This window comes from Brachycentrus maculatus, unplaced genomic scaffold (genome assembly GCF_059751285.1).
Source record: "Brachycentrus maculatus isolate JH-2025_06_01 unplaced genomic scaffold, ASM5975128v1 h1tg000439l, whole genome shotgun sequence".
NCBI classification, from domain to species: Eukaryota; Metazoa; Arthropoda; class Insecta; order Trichoptera; family Brachycentridae; genus Brachycentrus; species Brachycentrus maculatus.
Window position 1 is genome coordinate 18,299 of NW_028281187.1, and position 27,042 is coordinate 45,340.

Genomic DNA, 27,042 nt, shown 5'->3' on the forward strand with positions numbered 1-27,042 from the left:
TAAAGAAAAGGTACCTCAGTTTTATTTTTTATACTTTTCTTTATGGTTCAAGCTAAGGATGTTATTGGTTTTATTCCATAATGGAATTGGTTGGGGAAACTTTGAGATATTAATAACCAATGACGGTCGTCTAAATTAGTCTTAAGTCAGGTTTATTGTTTTTCTCTTATTAATCTTCCACGTAAAAATTTATTCTTTGCTTTCGTTTTGTTCTTTTTTTGTTTGATACGGAGATGTAATGAAGTAGAGTATATATATACATTAATGCTGTTTTTGGTGGGTTGGAAGATATTGCATTTCATCGATTAATTTACCAATGTACCTTCATTTATTTTGCACAATAAGTTTGGTAAATTAAAAAAAACATATAATATATATTTAAATATAAATATTTTTTATATGTATGTTTTATGACTAATTATTGATTTGTGTGTTCTCAAACAAAATATTTCGGTCATTTTTTTTATTGCCTCGTTTTGGAGGCTTATCATCCGATTCTACAGTGCAATCTATTCTTCTGCGAACCTGGTAAATGAGTCAACGAGGCTTAAAATATCTTAAGATATTTTTTTTTTAAAAGAGTAATGTTTGTGTCATTAGATATACAAATATGTATTTTTTTATTGTTCTCAGCAGTTTATTATTTGAAATATATATCAAGTTGTGTTTGGTGGTTCGAACGCAGAAACTCCGTCTCAATTCGCGATACTAACCATGGAAACACACACTGATTTGTTTGCTATCTTATTGAATATTTCGATAACGACTGATTCTTTTAGATTATGTCTTTCATTTATTCGTTTTATCGTTTTTTATTGGCATACAAGTAGGCCTTTATTTTAAATATCTACGTGGAGAAATGATAGATATGCGTTCGACTGGCATGTGAGATATATTGTGTTAACGTTACATCTAGAAACCATCGAGCGTATTCCTTTATTTCCTTCGCAAGCTCCAACTCCATACGGGACTAGGGAGAATGAGTTTTATTATTGACTACCTTCGACATGATAGATTAATATTGAAAACATTTTTTTCAAAGAAAGATTATAATCGAAGGTTTACAAAATTACTGACCTCTTTGAAATCCATTAAAGAACTTTAACATTGCGAAGGAACTGCTCATCTAGGACGTCCGCCGTCCACCCAGGATCACTAGATTCCTGCCCCTCGAAGACCGCCCAGCCTACAACCTGTGGCCGTCACGCCCAACGGGATTCCACAACCCCGGAGCCGTTCATGGCTCATAACTATGGACCAACCCTCAATCTTCGTTACGGTGTTTCGTTAAGTGAATCTGTGAACAAGACATGAGCTAGGAAAAGTGAAATTGGACTGTGTTGAGGACCTTTCGTTAGTATAACTTATTTTCTAAGTGTTGTAATCTAGGGTAAGTCATTTTAATAATATGTCTACTTAATCGATTAAACCAGGTACATGAAACATTCAAGTTTTAATTATCCTTCCCCCTTTTACCTTTATCTTGATTGTAATTGTATTCAATTCGATGCACACTTCCTCCGGGCACAAATCAATATATATTTCATTGGCACCCACTATCCAGCGTCTCTCGCGGGGGTGCAAAGAGGAGGATGGAATGCCGCACAGGCGCTTGGAATATCCGAGGAGGAATGGGTAAGAAGATGAATGAGTTGTGGGAATTATAGGGCGATAAGCCTGCTAAGCTCTGTCGGTAAAGTCTATGGTAAGATTATAATTGAAAAAGTTAGAATGGTGACGAAAGAACGGATTTGGGATGTGCAAGGTGCTTTTATGAGTGGAAGAGGTTGCACAGATCAAATTTTTGCACTACGAATGCTGACAGAAAAGTTTTTGGCTAAAAATCAGAAACTCTTCTGTGCTTTCGTGGATTTGCAGAAAGCGTATGATAAGGTTGATAGGATAAAATTATGGAGCGTGCTGGAAAAATGTGGAGTAGACAATAAACTTATACAAGCAGTTGCTTCCCTCTACGAGGGCAGCACAGCTAGTATAAGAGTGAATGGGGGCATTACATCATGGTTTGCAATATCCAAAGGCGTAAAGCAGGGATGTGTAATGTCACCATGGTTGTTTAATCTCTATATGGACCATTGTATGAAAGAGATTGAAAGTATGGGAGTCGGAGCGAAAATGATGAATATAACTGTTAGTTGCTTGCTGTATGCGGATGACGCCGTACTGCTAGCGAGCAGCGCGGAGGATTTGCAACTAATAGTGTCAAGAATGTATGATGTATGTATGGAAAATGATCTGGCAATGAATGAAGGTAAGTCAAAGGTCATGGTGTTTGAAAGAGAGAAAGATTTGACAGAATGCAAGATTATCGTGCACAATGAATCCCTAGAACAGGTGCAAGAATTTTTATATCTAGGAAGCATGTTCACAAGGGATGGAAAAGTGGATAAGCATATTGAGAGAAGAGTGAATGCAGGGAATAGAATAAATGGTTCTTTGAACAGAGTGATTGGGAAAAAGAATACGTCCTTGGAAGCCAAGCTAGCAGTTCACAACGGCGTGCTAGTACCGACACTAATGTATGGAAGCGAAACATGGAACTGGCAAAGGAAGGATGAAAGCAGAGTGAACGCTGTTGAAACTCAGACGAATGTGTGGAAAATCATTGTATGACAGAATTAAAAACGACGATATAAGAAAGGAATGTAAGGCTGAACGAGGAATAATTGAAAAGATTAGCAAGAGTTCTTTGCGGTGGTATGGACATGTGGAGCGAATGGATAACGAGAGAATATGAGAGGAAAAACAGAACGTGGACGACCGAAAAAGACTTGGCACGATCAGATCAATCAGAACCTAAAATCTGGCGGTGTCAAAAGTCTGCGTAATCGGAGGGCATGTATGACTAGATGTATGGATGTGAAGGAGGCGAGGAGTGTATGTCAGGACAGAAGAGTGTGGCGTTCCATCCTCTCTGCCTACCCCTGCGGAGAAACGGCGTGATGGTAGTAGTAGTAGTAGTAACATCTTCATTGATAAAAGTAACTTATTCGACGTCGAGCTATCCAAATCTTCAAACATATAAAAAAAATCTTGATCTATGTCTCATCATTTCTCTATGAAAATATATAAATTGATTTAAATGCAATATAGATGGAAGAATAAGCAGAGAGAGTGGATATTTACATAATGATTATATATTGTAACGTGGTGTGTACTTCCAACTAAAGTTAGCGGTCACGGAGTAGCCCGCCGAGAGAGCAGTGGCACACGCAGATTCGTTTTGTGCCCACACTATATGTCATGGATATATATATATATATATATATATATATATATATATATATATATATATATATATATATATATATATATATATATATATATATATATATATATATATATATATATATATATATATATATATATATATATATATATATATATATATATATATATATATATATATATATATATATATATATATATATATATATATATATATATATATATATATATATATATATATATATATATATATATATATATATATATATATATATATATATATATATATATATATATATATATATATATATATATATATATATATATATATATATATATATATATATATATATATATATATATATATATATATATATATATATATATATATATATATATATATATATATATATATATATATATATATATATATATATATATATATATATATATATATATATATATATATATATATATATATATATATATATATATATATATATATATATATATATATATATATATATATATATATATATATATATATATATATATATATATATATATATATATATATATATATATATATATATATATATATATATATATATATATATATATATATATATATATATATATATATATATATATATATATATATATATATATATATATATATATATAAATATATATTGCTGTTTCCATGCCGCAATTCTTGTTTAATTTCGCCCAAAAGTATTTCGTATTATTTAATAAAAAAAATTAGTAAAATAAAATAAACAATTATTTTTTTCTCGTTTTTATATACCTAAACCCGATATTAATTATAGTCGATGATGGCCGAAATTCTAGTAGAATCGACTTTTCTTTTCCAAATGTTGGTATGATTATTTTGCTAAATGTACCAAATTTATGAATTATTAAAAAAAGGTGGTCATATTTCAATAGCCACCAAACATGGGCAAGAGGGTGATTTTTGATTAAATATTTGAGTAAAAATGTGTTGCCTACGAGAATACAAATATTCGTTTTGTTTTTGAGTTTCAAATTAAACTAAGAAATTGAAGATTTTCTTAGCTGAAATAAAACTCGGCGCCTTCTATCTATGACCCCCATTGTATGTAATACAGATATGCGAGATACGCCACTGGTGCGGTACTCGGTGATGGTGAGGAATAGTACCGAGTGCGCTTCTTATTCCCCACCTGGCGAGCGGTTCTCTTCGCTAATAACACGAGCAGCCGCAGTCATTCACCGTTACCTCCCGCGGCCGGTCTCGTCTCCGCAGTCACCGCAGTATCCGCAGTATCCGCGGCATCCGCGGCAGTCGCATCGCCTCCACCGACCGCAGACGCGATCCCGTTCCGTGCGCTTTCTATATCTCGCGAGAATAACTACTCGTAGTAATAAGCCGCGAGTAAAGTGACCGTTGACGGAGCTACTTACTTACCGGAGCGTCGCGTCTCGATAGTAATACGCTTCTATTTACCTCGCAGAAATGGGAACTCTCGCGTAGGCAAATAACTGCCATCCCGAACTTTAAGTGACCATGTGATCGGCAGTCCGGATAGGGAAAAGTTAAGTGCGAGTGTAGTGATAGAACGACACAATGAAGGGAAGCTTCGTGTTCTTCATCTTCTGCGCGTGTCTGCTGCGATCAGCGCGCGGTGAGTACCTGCCGACATGTTTGCGTGCTTTGGTGGCCTGAAGATGGAAACCACCACCGCCTATTACTTTATTCTATAACAGAAAACTTCCCCAACACAATGTGCCTATGTGCCACACATTAAAAATCTTCTATTAAAGATCCTCCGTCCGTCTTCTTTTATGTTCTACAAAAATTATCTTACCTCACGTCCTATTATTTTTGCTTACACCATAAGGTGAAATAATTCCATTCGTATATTTATTTATTGATGTGACGTTTAATTTGTAGAACTCTATTTTAATTTATGTATTAATTATTAAATCAAACACAGATTTAACAATTATTAAATATATTTATTTATAAATGACTATAAAAAAAACCTTAAGGAGAAGTGTGCAAGCCTCTAAGATTCGTAAGGCGGTAATAAAAACGTGAAGTTCATTTTTTACAGTTTTTTGTCCCGTTTCCAAAATAATTTCGATAACGCAAGGAAAGTAAAAACAATCATTGGTTAAAACACGTTTTCACATAACAATAATTCCCCCATAGTACTAAAAAAGAGGAATAACCCAAAGATTAGATTTTAGTGGTATATTCGATGTTAAAAAATGAAATGTGTGAATAAAATGTATTGAAACTGAATTATCCTAACACCCACCAAACTATTTAAAATATATCTGAATTGTATTTCCTTTCTGAAATTTGGTCGAAATCGAATCCGCAAAATACGAATATGTTAATTTACAGATTTATGCGTATTTTACTTTCGAAATTATTTTGAAATAACGGAAGAAACAAGAAGAGCATTCCACAATTTTTTTGTTCTGGCACTGGGAATTTAGGAAGTAATGGCGGTGTTGTAAGATTCTAATTAATAGTTGAAATATAAGATCTTTGATCCAGAATTAATTAATCTGTCCATTTCGATTTATTTCAGTATTATTTTTAGTAAGCCCGTCCACAAACCCTATACTGTTTTAAAAACCATAAATTTTCCAATATTACGCTAATGTTAACAATTAGTTCACTGTGATAAACAAAAATAAACCAGTCTGTAATAATTGTCATAAAATATGATCATTCGTCTGAATCGCTGTTAATGTCACATATAAAGAGGACTTAAAAAATTGGTATATCCTGGAATCATTTCCTTAGCACAATAATATTTCAACTTAATTAGGAAAGGTATCCAGAGTTTAAAATACGATATTACTAAAAGCTACAGAGGTCGGGAAGATAGTCGATGCGCGGTTAAGTAAAGTAGCGCAACTGAGACGCCTTCTGCCGTGAACTGTTTCTCACGAATACAATGCTTGTGCTCCACATTCTGGGGAGAGCACCACTCTGTCCTCCACATACCGAAGTGCTTATTAGATGGTACTTACTTTTTCTGCTGATTGTTTTGCCGATTTAAGAGCTCTCTCTCTCTCTCTTTCTCTCTCTCTCTCAAAAAATCAAGTTCTTATGACTGTCAACTACCTCTCTTTTAGTTATTTGGCTAAGAGTTACGACTGTGCTCGTTGATAAGGAGAATAGTTGGTTTATGACGATTGACTCACTCGTATCTTCTTTTATACTACCCAGTTGATGTATTAATTGATTTAATTACACACGAGAAAAGCTATATGAAATTATTAATATTAATTCAAATGAAAAATACGTTGTTGACTAATTAAAAATCTTACAAATTTTCACTCTAAAGTCTCCTAGCATTCGGTTTGAGCTAAGTAATACAACAAGCTCCTTCGGATTGAGTCCTTTTTTATAGAATATAAACTGTGGAGCTGGTGTCTCTTTAGGTTGAACCTTTTTATGAACCATGAGTTTATGTTAAAATAAAAAGAAATGCTGTCCACCTTTTCACAAAAATAATATTTACACTGAAACAACAAAAAAAATTACGTAGGTAGGTACCTACTTTACAATGATATTTTTTTATTAAAAAAATCACGCAAAATATGCAATACGATGTTTTTTTTTTATTTAGGTACTAAATTTGTGCCAAATAAATGCGCATTGGTAAAATTATTATATAAAACAATACCTTCCAAAAAACCAAACAACAGCATATTAATGCGGGTTGAGGTTTGAACCTAATAGAGTTGTTTGAAATTATGCAAATGTAAAAAAATACCTATTTCTTATGGAATTACCAAAATGACCCAATATTATGTATATTTACATACAACACTTTGGATTATCTCCAATTACAGGAGTTATTTTCATATTATTTTTTGACATCTCATCAAAGATGAAGAAGAATATGGAAGTCTGGGCATTTATTTATCTTAAACCAGCCTATGACGGTCGTCAGCCCCGTAAATGCCCAGACTTCCATATTCTTCTTCATCTTTGATGAGATGTCAAAAAATAATATATTTACATTTTTAAGAGCTTTTGAAATTGTTCAAAGTGTTATATAATGGCTATCAAAATATGACCTCATCTATTCATCTTCGTTAAATGTTTTTATATCATCCACTAAATATTTAATTCGATCTCCGTCCGAATATAATTTACAATAGTTGTTTTTGTATGGTGGAATGAAGATGTCCGCCTTTGTTTGAAAGTGCTAGCTGGAAAATGAATAAATGGGATGGTACAAGTACTTTTAATTACTATTTGGGTAACAGGCCGATGCGATAGCGATGCCGATGATCTAGCAAGTAGGTACGCCGAAGCCGGGGCGCCGGAGCGCGGAGCAGCGCCCGTCATGTTGTCATCTCTTATCTGTCCGCTCCTACATATACCTAGTATAGACCTCCTTCTCCTCCCGTTCTGCGCCTCCTGTTGCCATTCCACACCCTTAAGTATAACATACACCTCCATAAATAAAGCTTACACTGATAACACCATACAAGGCAATACATAATTACGATTTAACACAAATATGACTTATTTTGTATTTATACATTTTATTTCACGTTTACTTTTGTATACAAGCCTTGTGGATTACAATTTTAAGTATTTACATCGAAACACAAATAAATATATGATAAAAATAAAGATTTTGTTTCTTCCGGGAGCAGCATTTAGCATTTATAAATAATTCCAAAGTACATTTCGACATGGATGAATAAGAATATGGGATTCTGGTATTTACAGGGCTTATGACCTGTCATAGGCTGGTTAAGTGAATACTTTACAAGTGATTTACTTTACGTGCGACATTCGCCATTCTACTATGATTAACAACACCACACTATTCAAATTTCTGGAACTCTTTATCTATGTAAAGACGTCAAAAATGTAAAAATACCTCCTAAGTGGAGAAAACCAGATTTGTGAACAAGTGTGTGGATAGACTCAAAATGTTGTGAATCCCATAGTAGTTGAGTTCAGCGGTGTATTAAGTTAAATGATACGTCATAAGCTTAATTTAAGAATATTGTATTTTTTGTATGGTCTTAAATCTACACGTTTTTATATCGGTATGGTATTCTGTGCTCTATATACCATATGCTGATATCAGTAGAGAATTTTCTCGACTTCCATGTTCATTTTAGAAACATTAGATTTTTACTACATAAAACAAACTACAAAGTAGTTAGATTGCTATTATTTTTTTCCATTTTACGTTGTCAAAAAAAATATCAAGTCATATCAGTAGTTTTGTGGTGAATACAGGGTTTTATTTTTATCGTATTATTTCTTGCTTAGAATATATACATGAAAGTTTTTTTCACCTTTTGCACGTTATGCTGGAAATCCACAATATTACATAAAGTGACGTAATCATGTGGAAGAAGCGAATGCACCCGCGCGTAGTAAAGTACCACTTAATTATTAGCAAGTACATGCGCATGCGCAGGTAAAGTAGATATGTATTAGGGCGGAAAGTAGACATAAGGAATGCTAAAACCGAGTCAATCGGAGTTGCTTCAAGCTGGTTTTAGACAACTTAAACTGACTCTTACTTACTTTGGCTGGATTCCTAACAACTCCAGTTTTCTTAAATTATGGTGGAGGAATAAGAAAAAGTGATCTCAGTCGGCTGAGATCTGATTATCCTACATATTTATTCAGACAGATTAAGCTCTTTTAAACATCGCTATAACCGAAGTAAGCGGAAACATAATATCTGACAAGAGTCATGCAGGATGGTGAAAAGACAAATATCTTGACTCCAATCGAACAAAAAAAAATCGCTTTTTATTATCAAACATGTATATTCTGTAACTTTAGGAAACCTAAATAAGGAATAAATAAATCCAGTGAGAACTGATTTTAAACACTTAAATATAAATATTATTTAAATACACGTTAAATAAAATGCGCTAAAATTTCCCATTCGTGGATCGAAAAGCATCCCAAAGCATATTTGATCATCCATATCTCTATTTATTTCTATCAAAAGGCATGGAAACTGTGCCAATACGTGTAAATATCAGTTGAACCCCTCTTATTTTACTCGTTAGATTACCTACTTACCTACTCATAAATTTCACTTTTAGATTTTGTAAAACTACCAATCTTCTGTACGAATACTAATAACTTGAACTGACAAAGGAAGGATGAAAGCAGAGTGAACGCTGTTGAAATGCGCCCCCTCAGAGGAATGTGTGGAACATCAATGTATGACAGAATTAAAAACGAAGATATGAGAAAGGAATGTAAGGCTGAACAAGGAATAATTCTAAACCTATAGTAAATGAATGGGGAGAGGTAAGAAAAAAACGTTATTCACATTTTTCATTCTCCAGTTAAGTTAATATTATCGTTAATAGTTAATTAACAAAAAAATATAACCGGGTAAAATAACCGATTAGTTATTCTAACTACCCAACGATTTTTTAAAACGGTTGCGGCACAACAACAAAGACTCGTTGAAAATTAAAAAATATATATATATATATTGCAACATAAGGCACTGCACACGTTCTTACATAGTAATATTATGTACGTATGTGGTGCACCTAGAATATGTCGTTGGCTCAGAAATCAGCCATCGTCCGCCAGACATGAAGTCGCGGTGAACACAAAGTAGCCTCTCACTTTTACAAACATTTATCTTTATAATCGAAATTAAACGGTCCCGCTGGCGATTACCATCTTAATTACGGATAGAATATTCGACATCTTCCACAACAATTATTTAGTTGCGAAAGTGAACAAAAATAAATTTTAATGGGTCACATTATTTGTAGCTACCTCCGCTTGTATTATACGTATAGCGTATTCCGTCAACCTGAAGACAGAAATGATGATGCAAATATATAACGAAATTCGCTAATGTTCATATTATGTAAACGCGCTGTAATTCTCTGTACAGTTTAATATACGAGTATATGTAGTATGTTATGTGTGAAGGGGATTGGAAGATCAATGGGGTATCTTATATTTAGGAAAATGATTTTTTGTTAAATTTTGTTGTTTAATACGCGTATAAATATTTGCCTATTTGACATTGTAACGTAAAGTCTTTATAACAATATAACACGTCTGATCGGTTCACACCCCTCGCATCTTTGCGATTATACATTTAAAATAATTATATGTATTCTCTGGTAAATTAGTGGCGCTCGGCAGTTCCAAGTTAAGCCCTAAAACCCTAAAGTAACGAGATCTTCAATGACAATTCACCATATATCATCACCTACCTGCGCATTATTTCCTGATGTGTCTGATTTGTTGGTGTACTACCCTTTCTAATGGTAGATTCATGAAGTACGTTACTTCACATCAAAGTAGATATTTATTTTGTAAGCTTACATTGACTCTCAAAATAAAAGTTGACACAAGTCAAAATGTATATGAATACATTATATATACATACATTATATATACAATATATATATATATATATATATATATATATATATATATATATATATATACACATATATATATATATATATATATATATATATATATATATATATATATATATATATATATCTATATATATATATATATATATATATATACACACACATATATTTATATATACATATATGACCAGCTAAATCGTTATCCCTAATTATTCTTGCAGTAGTACATAGTATGATCATTTTTTTATTTCTACTCAATATCATTTGTTTATTTCTGTCCAATTTTCGATTAACCAAATATGATTGTATTATTCTTTGACATCTGACATGGACAATCGATTCATAATAACGACAAAATGACAGGTTAACATCGGACGTCATCAGCTGACTGTAGACTGACATTACGTTGATGCGTTTAAAATAGTTTCGTTATTTTGAAAATGATTCGTTGAATTTGATTCAAGAATACAAGCACGAGGCCTTTTTAGGCAACGACATTTATTTATTTATTCTCTCAAAATACCCCCCCACTTTTTTGCTGTCTATCTGTTTCACCTTTCAGAGTAGTTAATTATATCTACTAATTCTATAGTATTTTATAACGTTTCTCATAAAAAAATAATTTATTTTTCAGGTTGCCAGTTTTATCCATCGGGAGAATATTTACGTTTTGTGCGGGTTCCAGAAAATCTTCCAGTGGGAGGACAAGTTCTTAGTATAGAAGTTCATCCGAGGTTAGTGATTTTCTTGTACATTCATATTTGTTTATTATGGATGCATGTAACTGAAAAAGAGCCTTTGAAAGACTTACTTTTTCCATCAAATCAAATACTGCATCTTATTATAATATTAAGTATGTACGTATGCATGTTAATTTACTTAAGATAATAGCTCTTAAAAAGCGAAATGAAATTTAGTAATAGATTTATATTATCCACTGACACTTCGTGATGGAATTGCATTTTTAATTTATTATTAGATTAAAACCAATATTTTTAGCTTTTCCACTTTTTTATTTGACCAGCGACCGGGTTTCGTCTGGAAATTTGACCAGCGACCGGGTTTCGTCCGGAAATTTAGTAATGTAAATACAAAGGTGCTCATAAGCTGCTTTTTAATAAAATAATTGCTCCCTTTTTAATATGCCTTACAGTGCTTTTCGGATAATCTCCATTAGTAAATATTTTGAATGACTTTCTCCTTCTGATTCTGTGTTTGATATTTTTCGTTGGGAGATATCTATTTGTTACTGTTTTAAATAAATGTCAATTGTCTATTTTTTTAAGTTATGTACTGACATTTCCAGGCAGAACTGCATCTTATATAATAAAACAACAACTTGATACTTTTTCCCACTTTTTATTTAATATTTTAGTCATTGTGGACATTTAAAATTGTTTATATACAACTCTCACGACTAGTGCCGGATTTCGGGTAGTGGCAGCTTAAAGCTCAAATGTGAATGCGGCCTACTAATTAAAAAATATATACTTATGTAAATATATATTTTGTAATGAATATTCGAATTCAAATTATCTAATATAAATACTTACATACATACAAACATATATAAAATTCTACAAAAGTAATTCAATTATGTTTTAATTTTCCTCGTTTTAAAAATTGATAAATCCTCAATAATTACGTCTTCAAATGATAATTGTCTAATTTCGTCTTAGAAACGCATATTCGATTTTTTCACGAATTATAATATTGTAGGTACAAATCTTGAAAATTCGTAAAATTTATAGCGAGATAATTTATTTTCAATGTATATATGGCTTTCTAGAGGAATAAAAGTTCCACTGGTGGTACATCTAATAGTCACCGTAATTAATAAAATGTTCATGAAAAAATTAATAATGAGTAGAATAATACATTTTGCGGCCTAAGCCACACATTTCTTAGCTTGTACGTAAATCCAGCACTGGTCATGACGTATTAGTCCTGGACGTATGTTGTGACGCGTGGCGCGGACGCGGACGCGGACGCCTTGACCTTGCGTAGTAGGTACAGTTATGCGCGCGGGCAAACCTGTTCCCGCGCAGTGCGTTGTCCCCTGAACGCGAGCACCCTGACCAGGGTCAATATACCTACGGCAACTCTGCGGAATAGCCACTTTATACGAGTACTACTTTATACATTATCATCGCAAATGCGGAAATCTTCCGCATTAGGTACAAAAACTATCAAATGGTTTTATTAATATTATTATGTGCGTTATATATTAAGAATAGTTTATTCAAATAAAATGCAAACTTGCTCAAAATGGCTGGTTTTTCATTCCCTGCAAACGATTAGAATTTATAAAAAAGAGAATTGCTCATGGGATTGGAAAGTAGATAAATCGATTATGGTAATTCGTGCTTCATTAGTAAATAGTATTTCCGAAGCTAGTTGAAATTTCAACATCTCCTCGACTATTATTCAATTACATATTTGTCATTATTTTCCTTCGCATTTGGAGCCTCACTTGCCACATACAAACTTGCTAATATTATACGTGGATCACAGCGGAACCACATTGTACGAGTATACTCGTATTGCGGAACCCTGTTATTCGAACTCGAGGCTGATCCAGTACGATTATCGAATCATTATTAAAAAATCCTTTAATCATTAAATACAAAATCCTATACAATTTTTATACATTTATGTTATAATTGCTCTCCAAACCTATGATGGCATTTGGGTTACAATAATCTGGAATGTACATAACTGACACTTTCATAATGTTTTAATAACTAATAAATGTAATCAAAATAACTGTAATTAGTCCTTAATTTATACATTTATGTTATAATTGCTCTCCAAACCTATGATGGCATTTGGGTTATAATAATCTGGAATGTACATAACTGACACTTTCATAATGTTTTAATAACTAATAAATGTAATCAAAATAACTGTAATTAGTCCTTAATTTAAAATAATTATAAAATGTTTTAGTAATTAATCAAACTTGTGTAAAGTAGATAGTATTCTTACGGAAGAATCTTTTTTGTTCAAAACCGGTCGTCATTGTCATAATACAATATACAGCGATTAACCAAGCTGTTTTTATGTGACTAATTTAGATGAAAAATGAAATATTCGGTGATAGCTAGTATACTCTATTCCCAAATGTATCTAGTAGACTAGGTGTAGATTAAAGATCAGAAGCGAGAAGTAAAAGTCTACCAGTAAACAGGTATCAGTAATAACCGGTAGTTGAAATCACGCTTGGTGAAGTGATTGTCGGTTCGCTATTTCTATTTCCATTACGAACAATTGCTTATCGACCGAATAATCAGATGACTGCCGTCTGCCGTCTGCCGTGGACTTCCTAACATTTTGTATGCTTCGTAAACTACACCGAGCGTCTAATACTATATCTCAGAACCATCGAATGACAGAATAAAATAATATTTTCGTTCACGCGAATTTACTTTAACGCTTGGTTTATTTGTTTTCTCTAATATCCAATTTTTCACCACTTAAAAGAGCGCGACTCGTGTAGATAATTCATGCCATAATATGTGTGCGTGTTTTGGTTTACACAAATATTTCAAGTAAATACGATTGTATTTTCACATAAACCTAAGTATTTTGTTTCAAAAATGGAAATCAAGTTGTGGTAGAGTGCAGGTCTAACTTGAAACTCTGCAAAAGAGTCCGTGACACTAACAAGCGCCTAGGACCGACTCAATCTCGGTAGAAGCATTGCAGGGGAGGAAGGTTGAGGGCGTCGTGTAAAAAGAACTATACATATGTATAAGCTAAATATTCGTATTATAAATATGAGATTTATCTGTATGCTTTTACTGTCCTTGGGGTTTTCATTTAAGCAATGTTTCCATTCAACTTATAGTTTAGGGGAAGTAGAGTTGAAACCAAATCTAAGCGAGTGTTCAATCAAAGTAATATAGCTCGGGTGTTCGTATTGTATTGTATAACCATACATAAATGTACAAGGGGCTGGATGTTGTAACATCGCGATATTACGTATGCGAGCGATGTGTTATGTTAGTGCTATGTTCAGGTCAACTACGAGTGTAATGGAAACGCTTATACTTACTGTACGTATTACAAACACACAGTAGGGGAGAGTGCCCATGGATGGGACGTTTTTGATTTTGCCTCTCTAGTTCTTCTCTGTAAAATAAATCACAAAAAGTAAACGTGGTTTCTCTTTATTCAATCTTTTAGCTACAAATATGCCATACTTCGTTTTCTAAAAAAAATAACCTAACTGCCTGAAAAATCGATTTCAAATAATGTCCTAAAATGTCCCATTCATAAACACCCTCCCATGAGAGGGACACCAGTATACCAGGAATGGGACATTAATTAAAATTCTAGATTGATGGGATAGTTATATTTTAAAACAAAAATCATCTGTAGACACTTTCGTATAATACGTAGACACATGTAAAAGAAATTTTATTAAACATTTTTGCAACATTTTTGGCAAAAAAAGTTCAGATATCTTAATATTCAACAATTTTCATGGGCCACGAAATTTACATTTAAGCCATTGCATAAAACTATATTGATATTCTCCTTCACATATGTGACACTTATTATCCTCCTTTCCTTTTGTTTTTGTCAGTGATACACCTTCTATTTCAACTGATTTATCTGAACTGACATCTGTCATCACTCATTGAAATCTCTTCTATGAGTTTTTTTAACTCTTTTAGCGTTAGGCTTATTTTTTGGTCTATCTACAGGTTTTCATTTTCCATTTTACAATAATTGTATTTTCAAAAACTTGTCCTTTTCTGAAGTGTCAGATATTATACTTGATTTCCCCTTACTGATTTATTTCTGTACTGTAGAACATATTCTTCCAGCTAAATTTAAATACGTGGAAAGTATTTCTTCTCGCTTCAGACTAAACTAACTAATAAAACTAACCATCATGCCGCTTCCCCGCAGGGATAGGTAGAAAGAATAGAACGCCACACCACTCTGTCTTTGCGAATATTCTTTTCGCCTCTTCCACGTTCATGCATCTCCTCATACATACCCGCCGATTGTTACGACTCCTAACCTGGCCACTTTCAACTATTTGGCTTACCTGATCGTGCCATGTTTTTCTCGGTCTTCCTCTGCTCCTTTTTCCAATAACATTCGCCTAGTAAATTTGTTTAACCGTTCTATCCTCACTCATTCGTTCTACATGTCCAAACCATCTCAACACATTTTTCTTAATTTAATCGATTATGCTTATCTCAGCTTTGCATTCCTTCCTTATTTCACTATTCGAACATCTATCATACATCGTTTTGTCGCACATTGTTCTGAGAGATCGCATTTCGACTGCATTCAGTCTACTTTCATCCTTATTTTGCCAACTCCATGTTTCACTTCCATACATTAGAGTTAGAACCAGGACTCCGTTATGCACTGCCAGTTTAGCTTCCGCTGATAGGCTCTTTTATTTCCTATAAGCCTTTACTTGTTTGACATGTCTATAAAGAGAAGATTTTCCTATTGCATATGTCTTTGCAACCGACCTAATATTTTGCTTTTCTTTAAAACCTCTTCTACAGCAGCTTCAATTGGAACGTTGGTGATTGATGGTTGGTGAACGATGGCGTGTTTTTGGCATTATAACCTAAAAACAATATAATGTTTACAATGCGTGTAATACAAACGAGTACAAACGATTTTTAATGTAAATTATAAGTATTCGCCATGAATGGGACAATTTTCCCTTGAGTGGGACCGTCCCATTCATGATCACTGCGCGCGTCCCATTCAAGGAAATGCGTGATTTTTAGAAAAATAGATAAATCGATACATTTATACTAAAGTAAATTTGATGAAACATACTTTATAATATCCTGAGAGAACCAACTTAAATAATTGTATATATCAATTGCAGCACTTATCATAACCTATATGTACAAACAAATTCAAATTGCAGTATATAATTTACTTTTGGACGCTAAAAAATTGTAACACGTCTTATTCGCTTCACTGTCAGTCGAGAACTGAGGTTTGAGGATTAATCTGTCTAATATCGTAGCGTTCATGTTGGGTAATTTTTAATTTTTTTTTGTAACATTAGTTTGGGCTGGGGGACAATTGTCCCATTCATCCTCTGTCCCACTCATGGGCACTCTCCCCTACATGGCATGCATATAAAATCGTCACACGCGTACTTACTCTATATAACATTGTACAGGTATACAAACATAGTATGTATTGTAGGTACAGCGAGTATTACAATATTTCATGTTCATGTTAATACGAATACGTAATTACATTTGCCAGAAAAGTGAAAGGAATAGCGGAATATTAAACAGTTAATGGATGGACAGCCGGAGAAAACTATTTTCATTATATTTTGTGTTATTACTCACTAGACTTATTGCCTATTACTCGGACTCGGTACCAACTACCGACAGCACATTGTGTAACTCCGTAAAGCAACCTACTCACTACCATCTCTACTCATCCGTGTTTTCCGAACGTTATTTACTTTTTATTTATTGCATAATATTAGTAGGTACCTGCTCGTGATTTAGTTAACTCAAAATTTCATCGCTCGTGTTATAACATTCCTCGTGCTTCTAATAATATGAAAAAATACCCTATTGACCACGTAATTCAAATTACACGTATAAGACTTCAATAAACATGCATAATTTGTTTGATATGTATTTATTTTGGTTTTATTTACAAAGTCTTCAAATGATGTAAATATATATGCAATTATTAGTAAAGTATTATTAAAGTTTATTATAAATATAATAAAAATTAAAATCCGCAACTTAATAAATGTCAATGTAAATATATTGTGTGTGTATTGTTGTATTTTACGGATACCAGATGAAAAAGTAGCCGCTTACTGTCAAAAACTGCATATTTTATGTTATAAAAAATTACACATTGTATAATTTAAAAATAAAAAATTTTATGTTATCTTTTATCAAAGTCATTCATCGGACATGAATTAGAACATAATATTAAAATAGTGACTTGCATGTGTAACGGGAAAGGTTCATATCACTACATTACAGTACCAGTGCCAGTGCCAGTTCCAGTGCAGTGGTAGTGGAATAAGTATTCTGTACGGAGTTTACCGATGCGCGTTTTACTGGTAGGTCAAACGTGTAAATGTAGATTAATAAATGTATATTCGCACTAGCTTGTTACCATCCTTCCTTCCTTGCTGACATCGACAATGTCACGAAAGTTGAGTAAAACAAGATGATATGAGCAATATGAGGAATTCGGGTAATGCAATAACAGACTTCTAAATAATTTAATACTTAATAATTGCGAATTACATTTTTCGAAAACGTAATTAAAACATAAACTTGTGTCCGTAGATTCATTATTACATTTATTTTGCTAATGCTAATATTATTTTCTAAATCCAAATGACCTATTAACAACAAAATTATCATTTGTAGTGAATAATGAAAAGTTGTCAAAAAAATATCACATAAGTGTTTTCAACGGCAATTCCTGTAGTGCTGACGTTATTAGTGATAATCTTGATTATCTTAATTTTAGAATGGAATAAAGGAGATATTCCGTAACCCTTAGAACAATCTATACACGTTTATATATTTTTTTAAAATATTTCACTCGATAAATATCACTATTTCGTAGAATTCATAGTGACACGTGTTTCAATGCATTCCGGAACACTTCCAAATACCGCATGTGAAGCTGAGTATATTCTATAATATATTGTATCCTTATGACGTCGAAGGATGAAGAGGAAGATAGTAGGAGATGTTTCCTATTTTTATTTTTTATCAGTGGAAACACGGAAAATAGGGGGAAGATTTTAGTCATTGTCATATAATATATAATACAAGTATAATAATGGGTTTATTATTATTTACATTTTTATGGAATTTCTACGTTGTTAAATATTATTTCGTTGTATACATAAAAAAATATTAAGTTTATATAATGGCTAGCGAGTTAAGCTACTTTTTTAGAGGTCCCGGGATCAATTCGCGAGGGGGGGGGGGGAGAAGGGGAAAATAAATATTTGTGATTTAGAACTTTAATATTTATATTATTTTATATAGCGCCCTTTGCACCACTGGGTGCGAATGAGGGTAAGAATAGAATATATATATATATATATATATATATATATATATATATATATATATATATATATATATATATATATATATTTATATATATATATATATATATATATATATATATATATATATATATATATATATATATATATATATATATATATATATATATATATATATATATATATATATATATATATATATATAATACATACAAACATACTACATATCATACTATTAGGTATTATTTACATAGGACTGAGTATTTGCAATTATATACTCGTATTATCATACTATTTGTGTGGTTATATGATACATTTACGATTGCCTGCTAAACAAACTAAAGTCTTTATCAAAAAATAGTTTTGAATAACACAGCTTTATTATTTCAACTCGGTCTATTTTAATCCAATATGATCTGTACCGGCTTTTATTTTAATAAATATGAACATTTGCTTGCAGGTACATACATGAATTATTAGTATAAACTTTGTACATTTTAACGATACTTTCTCTAAATTTATTTTTAGTTAGAAACTTAAAATGTGTTCATGTTCAATAATAAGTGTTTTCCACACAATCGATACTACAAGACATTTTAAGCATAAAGTATACTAGTATTCGTTGTAAGCAAATATTGGAGTAATAATATTTTATTGCAAACGCTGTTGAATAATAATTTATTCGCCTATTATTAATTTGTTACAATTTCAAAAATAACTAAGATTAAAGAATAAGCGGAGAAATCTTCCGAGTTGTTTTTTCCAGCAAATTAAATATGGATTTGAAAAGTTTTTTCCATCGATACTAATTCGACTTAAATTAATTTTAGTGACTCTAAAATAGATTTAATAATCGATGAAAATTTTTATTAAAAAAATTACTTAATCTATTTTATTAATTAATAATTATTAATAAAGTTATAAGTGATAGGAGAAAGTTATTTTATCCGATTAACTATATAAAATTTTAAATAATGTTTTAGACTGTCCCTTGTTATTGCAAATGATAAATATTTATGCCCCAACCAGAAACACGAGAAGCCGTCAAATATTTGACTGTAATAACAGCCGGAAAGTGTCTGGATTCAATACTCCTATTAACCGAATGCAAAACCTCGGCATATCTGGAATATGTCACTTCCTAACCATAAAAAAGCCTAATTACAATATTTCAGGCTGATGTATAATTCTTGTCTAATATGTTCACCTCGTTTAATATACTTAAAAAGAGATTATAATTTCATACAACAATTATTACATTATACTTTGGCTTTGGTTGCAGGAGGAACCTAATGCTGCAGCCCGTGGAGAGGGAAGAAGACGCTTCCTTCTTCACGTGGCGAGACCAGAACAGGACGCACGTGTCGGTGGTCCTGGCGCACTCTCTGGAGGACTTGGTAGACTCGGACACCCCCCAGAATGTCCTCAAGTTTAGAATTGGCTGCGAGTTTGCGGACGGTGACGACATGGTTTGTGAAAACATTTTATTTATTTTTAAAAAAGTAATTTTTTTAATAATTTTTAATTCAATTATAATTATGAAAAAATGAAGATCATTTATCCTTGTCTCAAATCTTAGAAACTAGACTTTTGATGGTTGGTAAATTCCACCCTTTTCATTCCAAAGCCAGGTTCTCTACAATGTAGAGTCTACATGATACGATACGACACCTAGTTGCGCTTGAAGCTACTCCACATTATTTATTCTGAGCCATATTTTTTATCTTTTGCCTTATTTTCTTTATTTTCCCCCCTATTGTGCTAGAAACAACGATGTTGCATTCTTTATATTCCATCTAGTTTAGTTCATGGTTTGCTTTTCTAAAAATCTCTTCATTTGTTACTTTTCTGTCCAGTTTTCTCTCCTTAAAGTACATACCATTACAATAGTATTTTTCAAACCCTTATCCGCACCCTAATTGTGCATAGGGCACTGCGTCATATAAACGCAGTATTATCTTGATCGTTAACGCATAAAGGAAAAGTGATCAGCCCTCCTCTTCAGGTACTAGTCGAGGGTAATATTGAATTAATATTAGAGTGAAAAATAGATATAAGTATACTAGTACCACATCTTAACTACCAAGTAATTATTCATTACTTTTCGTCATTTTTTAATTTTAATTTTCTAAATTCATCGACATCTTTGTGAAAGCCGTGAAATTTTTGTAGCCCTATGGTTCAAGTCTTCGCTACAAATATCTTAATACTCTTTACTATTTGCCTTTTTCAAAAGAGTGTTTGAAAGCTTACAGATATAAAGCACTATTCAGAGGTGTCACTAGACTTTTTTTTAAAAATTATTTTTAAAATGTTACATGTAATAATAAAACAGATTTTTTAAAAGTACATTATGAGTAATTTTACGCTTTAATAACTACGTAATGTTTTTTATACGTCATTTACTACGTAAAATTAAGGATTCCTACATTTTTAATTTCATAATTTTCTATTTGGACTACAATTCATATTTTAAGGAAACGCGGAAACCACTTCACCATGAAAACCAACATTCGGGTTCGATTCCCAGGGGTTCAAAATAAGAATTTTATGAAATCATTTTTTATCACTGTAATAATTATTTCATATTATTCTGATCTGGTACCTTAAGGGTACCTTTCATTTCATTAAGAAACAAGGATCAACATTGCACAAATGTTATGCTTTGCTTTATGCACCATTGTATGGGGATTGGGATAAGAATTTAACATCCACGTTATTGACAAATAAATCCGTCGTATTGATTCAGTGCTCGAATTTTGCATTCACAGAAACCTCCTTACTATGCACCACTACTTACACACTTACACTCATACTAAATATTAGTCATATACATTATTAGTCTTTCCGAAGATCAACATTCTTTATGTGTGGGTATCTCCCAAAATGTGCTAATCTAGGATCTGTAGGATGTGTCGAAATTTTAGTTATTTAAAGGAAAATTATTTTCAAGCTCTTCAATTTTAATAGATTTCTTCTTCTTCTTTTTAATGGCTTTTCATCCATCTTGGGTGTTATAACCAGTGTCTAGTTACTTTTGATAGATTTATAAAATGTATTCAAGTATATAAAAACCTAATTTCACTAAAATGTAAGATTCGAAGAATGAATTTATGAATATTTTACATTTACTATAATTATATTAAAACAATTTCAACCAACAAAAAATATTATTTAGCAATTTACTGTTGCGCAATGATGAAAGCTTCTTCCGGCCAATCATTAATAATATGTTCCGGCAAATTAAATATCACGGCATCAGTTTCGCAATTATTCGACGGAGAATTTAAACTAAATATTTCTGATGAATATTATAATAACACATAATATTCAGAAAATAATATTCATATTATTTTTATGTTCCGTAACTTCCTCCTGGGCTTTTGATGTGTTTACTTAGACAATAATTAAAATACTATGACCACAAATAACTAAATATTGTGTTGAGTTGTAATTTATCCCTCCCCCCCCCTCCCCCCCCTCCCCCCCCTCCCCCCCCCTCCCCCCCCTCCCCCCCCTCCCCCCCCCTACATATTAACCATTACTAAACAGAGGAAAACCATTGGAATTAACTTTCAACAGCTTCGTGAAATAGAATTTTAATCGTGGGTAAACCATAAACTACACAGCATTATGTTTATATTGTCAATCGTTTATCTTTTCTTTCGAGTCTTCCAATGGGGCACATATACTCTTCGGTTTTAATAATTATTCGAGAGTTTGTTTTAGACTACAAAATACCATATATCTACTAATTCTATAAAGCCTTTGTCACAGGACTATATAGTATGACGGGTAGGTACTATGGTTATAAGTTACAGTAAAATATATTTTTTAAATAATTTTTAACACCTTTTTTTACACGGTATTAATATTAGAAACCTGAATTTAAGAAAATTTAACTTTATTTTTTAAAATAATTAGCTGATTCGGAAACGTTCGTGTTACATAAATCTTTTTACTTATAAATATTAAATTAATTATAAGAAAGGAATGTAAGGCTGAACGAGGAATAATTGAAAAGATTAGAAAGAGCTCTTTGCGGTGGTATGGACATGTGGAGCGAATGGATAGCGAGAGAATGACTAAGAAAATATATGTGGCGAATGTGAGAGGGAAAACAGAACGTGGACGACCGAAAAAGACTTGGCACGATCAGATCAATCAGAACCTAAAATCTGGCGGTGTCAAAAGTCTGCGTAATCGGAGGGCATGTATGACTAGATGTATGGATGTGAAGGAGGCTAGGAGTGTATGTCAGGACAGAAGAGTGTGGCGTTCCATCCTCTCTGCCTACCCCTGCGGGGAAACGGCGTGATGGTAGTAGTAGTAGTAGTAGTATTAAATTTGCTGAATCGTTACCCAAATCGACATTATGCACTTTTAAGAACGATCAAATACTGGAATAGAAGAAACGTACCGGATATTATTGTAATAAATTATTTCATGCTTACAGAAAAAAGATAACAATTAATGACTTTGTTATTACTAACCTCTCAAGTTCAGGAGGGCGTAGGATTCAGCTGACCTATCGCCACTAAATGTTATTAATTTGTCTGGAAAATCTTGGTTCAAAGTTCACGTTTAGGAATGCGGTCAACACTATCGAACATACCTACCTACATAAGATAAATACTCAGGTATGCTTTAAGAAAATATATTATTATTTTCAATTGATCATGATTTATGAAATAATCCAAATCGCTTTCTCTTAACATTTTATTCTCAGTCTGTGACATTGGCATTGAAACCAGCTAAAAGTTAATGAATTATTTTCGTGGGAAAAAAACTTTTTTTTCCTCAGTGAATTTGAACGATATACTTGTATTTACTTGAAATATTTGTGCAAAGCCCAACAGATATCAACATACACACACACACACATATTTATTTTATTATTAGAGGTAAAACGATTGATTTATTATCATTTTGTATGAAAAAGCTTCAATTAAACCCTTTTTTTTGTGATAACGTAAAGATAATATTTTGAATGCAACAATGTGATAACCTTAATTTTTGTTATCCTCAATCAGTAATCAATTACTAAATGAAATTTTATTCGGAAAATTAAGACTGCAGCTTAATCTGCAAATTACTTTTTTGTTTGATTTCATATTTTTTTTTTAAACAAAGATTTTGTCATGAAGGCATGGTAATTTCTTAACCGGTAGTTTTGAAGTAAAGTTTTATCAAACAAAGTTAACGACGAATGACAAAGAGAGTTATACCATACATATATAAGAAGCCTTGATATATTTTTAGTATTTGGGATAACGTTGTACCAAGTTATGGTTTATAAGCACTACAGTTGTCCTTAAATGTGCCTAATTTTTGTTTCATAAATAATAACATACTTACTTTACATTTGTGGACTTCAGTGTTCATTTTATACACTTATCGTTAACGTTCACCATTTTGCTCATGATTTTGAACAACTCTTCATTGTTAAGGTGTTGCATATGCACATTATCCAAGTGTTCATTCACAAGTGAGTTTTTTTTTTTAATTTAGAACATCTAACTAAATTTATTTGAAGTAGTACAACAATTCTCTCCTAGTTTGTATGTGATATTCAATCTCAATTAATAAAACGTACTAGGATACGTATAACATTGTATTTTTTTTTAATTTTAAACTTTTGTTTTCACGAGTATTTGTATTGAGAATATTTTGAAATAATTTTAATACTGTATTTATTGCTGTAAGGATCAATATAAATTTTAGACGAATAACAAAGAGGTAAAAATTTTATGGGAAGGGAGTGTAAAAGTTTTTGGGCCTTCACAGAGCTCACAACGTCCTAACAATGTTTTTTTTTTAATAAAACAACAATATTATTAATTGTCTTCTAATGTAAAATAACTGAATTAGTCGAAATACGTTTTTATGAATATCGAAATTTAAAACAAAGTGGATAAAGGAAATTATCATCAGTCACCCTGTATTCGAACCGGTCTGTGTTTTATGAAAACGGCTTTCAGATTTTTTTGTTGATCAGAAATTTCGTCGGTCTAAATATAATATGTCGTTACAAGTTACGGTACTCACCAGTTAGATGTTGGATCCATAGTTCTGGCTTTCTATGACCACTCTAAATCTGCAGTTAGACACATCGGACAGGCGATCACTCTTCGTTACCCATTTACTAACTGTTAAATCAAAGTGCTAATAGAAATACAGCTCCGTGTATTATGTAGGTAGTTTTGAGTATGATTTGAATTTAATAATTGGCCTGTATTATCTATGTGAAAAACGGATGTCTACTCTTCTCTTAACGCCAACTGTTTTTTGTGGTTTACAAAGAAATTAATGTAGCTAAGCATTTTTATAACAGTAAATTCAATCAGGTACCGATGTTTTATTTTTTAATAAAATATAATTTTATTATTTAATAAAATATAAACCCAGTTCCTTTATTTATAATCGTATATTTTTTATCTGTACAATGACAGGCGTCATGGTGTAATTAAGTGCGAAACTGGTGTCACAGGCTCAATTTCCGCCAATTGCAAATATATTCAAGATATGTATATTCATTCTTTAACATTCCCTATCCTTACTGCAAACAATCCTGTAAAAGTAAATGCTTTGGGGAGTTAATCCTATAAAATAATATATGATTATATAATGTTATATATATATATATATATATATATATATATATATATATATATATATATATATATATATATATATATATATATATATATATATATATATATATATATATATATATATATATATATATATATATATATATTTATATATATATATATTTATATATATATATATATATATTTATATATATATATATATATATATATATATATATATATATATATATATATATATATATATATATATATATAACATTTTATAAATTTATGTTATTTTATAGGTTTACCTATATATGTATATAGATATTTTCCGTGACATTGATTCACTTACCTTCTCTAGACACTGCGATGCAAACAAGCTAAATGACACAGAATGTTGTCGAAAAGGTTTATTTAAATTGATATTCACAGAAACAAGATGTCACTTGAGAATTTTCTTTTACCCATATACAAAAAACATTTGTAACATCTTTTTGTTATTATTATTTATTAGGAAGACGTTTACGTCTTTAGAAGCAAATAAAAAAAAAAAGATATTTAAAAACTTACAAAAATCTATCTCTTTATTTGATAACTTCAAAACAATGTATCAATCTGTAATAACCTTTGAATGGTAAGAAATTAAGTACAGTTTTTTATTAATTGCTGTCAAACGATGTATTTTTTAAATGATTTAAATAAATTATGCAATGCGTATTTATGTAAGATAATTTATCGAAAAATTGTTTTTTTTAAGGTAATGCATACATAAAATGATCTTAAATAATAAAATTATTATTATTTATAATTTCGGCTCGATTAAGCTATGGATGCAAAATAGTTAAATTTTCAGCTAAATTTTGTTTACATAAATAAAGTACTTATTTTAAAATTCAATGTTAATTTTTTAATGCATTTCTCACCGACACTAGACAGCAAAGCAAAGTATTCAATAATGGCAGGCTATTTTTTTACATTTGCTATTTTTTTACATTTTGGTGATTGAATGTCTTTTGTTTTTAGATATCAGCTTTTCTCTCCGTGACTGTGTACGTAGAAGATGTGAACGACCACTCGCCCGAGTTTTCTGACGCTCCGTACCAACTTACTGTTGACGAACTAACTCCCGTCGGTAAGTACTTATTGTATAAAATAAATATATATTGTATATACAGTGTAACTATTATCGCAAGTTCTGTGTGAGTATTAATTTACCAGCGATGATTTCTAAGCTAAGAATAAGCACTTTGTGGTCAGCCACAAGATATCAAATCTATTACTGATTATTTGTGGGACATGAAAGTAAGCTAATGGAGCTGTTTAATGTTTCTAATCTATATAAAATTAATTGTATATTCAAACGAAAAATATTAACATAACCGCACTTTTAATATTTGAAAGTACTTCGATCCCTGTAATTCATCACTTCTATCTGTTGCGGTATTTACGACACCGTTGTTTATTTTTAAAAATCGTAGCTCTTGTATGAAATTGCTTCGTTTGGAGAAATTTATAAACTTGCATTTAAAAAATATTTGGAGTCTGAAATTTATTGATATAGTTCATTATTTCGATTTCTTATAGAATTATATATAATTCAAAGCGTCATATATGACTTTGTCTCTCTTACTGAATTTATTATGTAAAAAATATAAAATAACAGATAATGCTCTGATAATTATAGTACTTTAAGTCTTGTGAATTACAATGTACAAG

At 31.5% G+C, this 27,042-nt stretch overlaps 1 protein-coding gene across 1 annotated transcript in view; it reads left to right on the plus strand.

Moving 5' to 3' along the window:
- The first annotated feature begins 4,464 nt into the window (after positions 1 to 4,464).
- The window catches only part of Cad89D (cadherin 89D), a 42,372-nt gene continuing 19,794 nt past the window's right edge, over positions 4,465 to 27,042 (plus strand). Inside the window, exons 1-4 of the mRNA XM_088271388.1 lie at positions 4,465 to 4,913; positions 11,300 to 11,399; positions 20,013 to 20,199; positions 26,350 to 26,458. Of these exons, the coding sequence (XP_088127514.1) occupies positions 4,856 to 4,913; positions 11,300 to 11,399; positions 20,013 to 20,199; positions 26,350 to 26,458 (454 nt within the window). The 5' untranslated portion in view covers positions 4,465 to 4,855. The remainder of the gene's footprint in view (positions 4,914 to 11,299; positions 11,400 to 20,012; positions 20,200 to 26,349; positions 26,459 to 27,042) is intronic.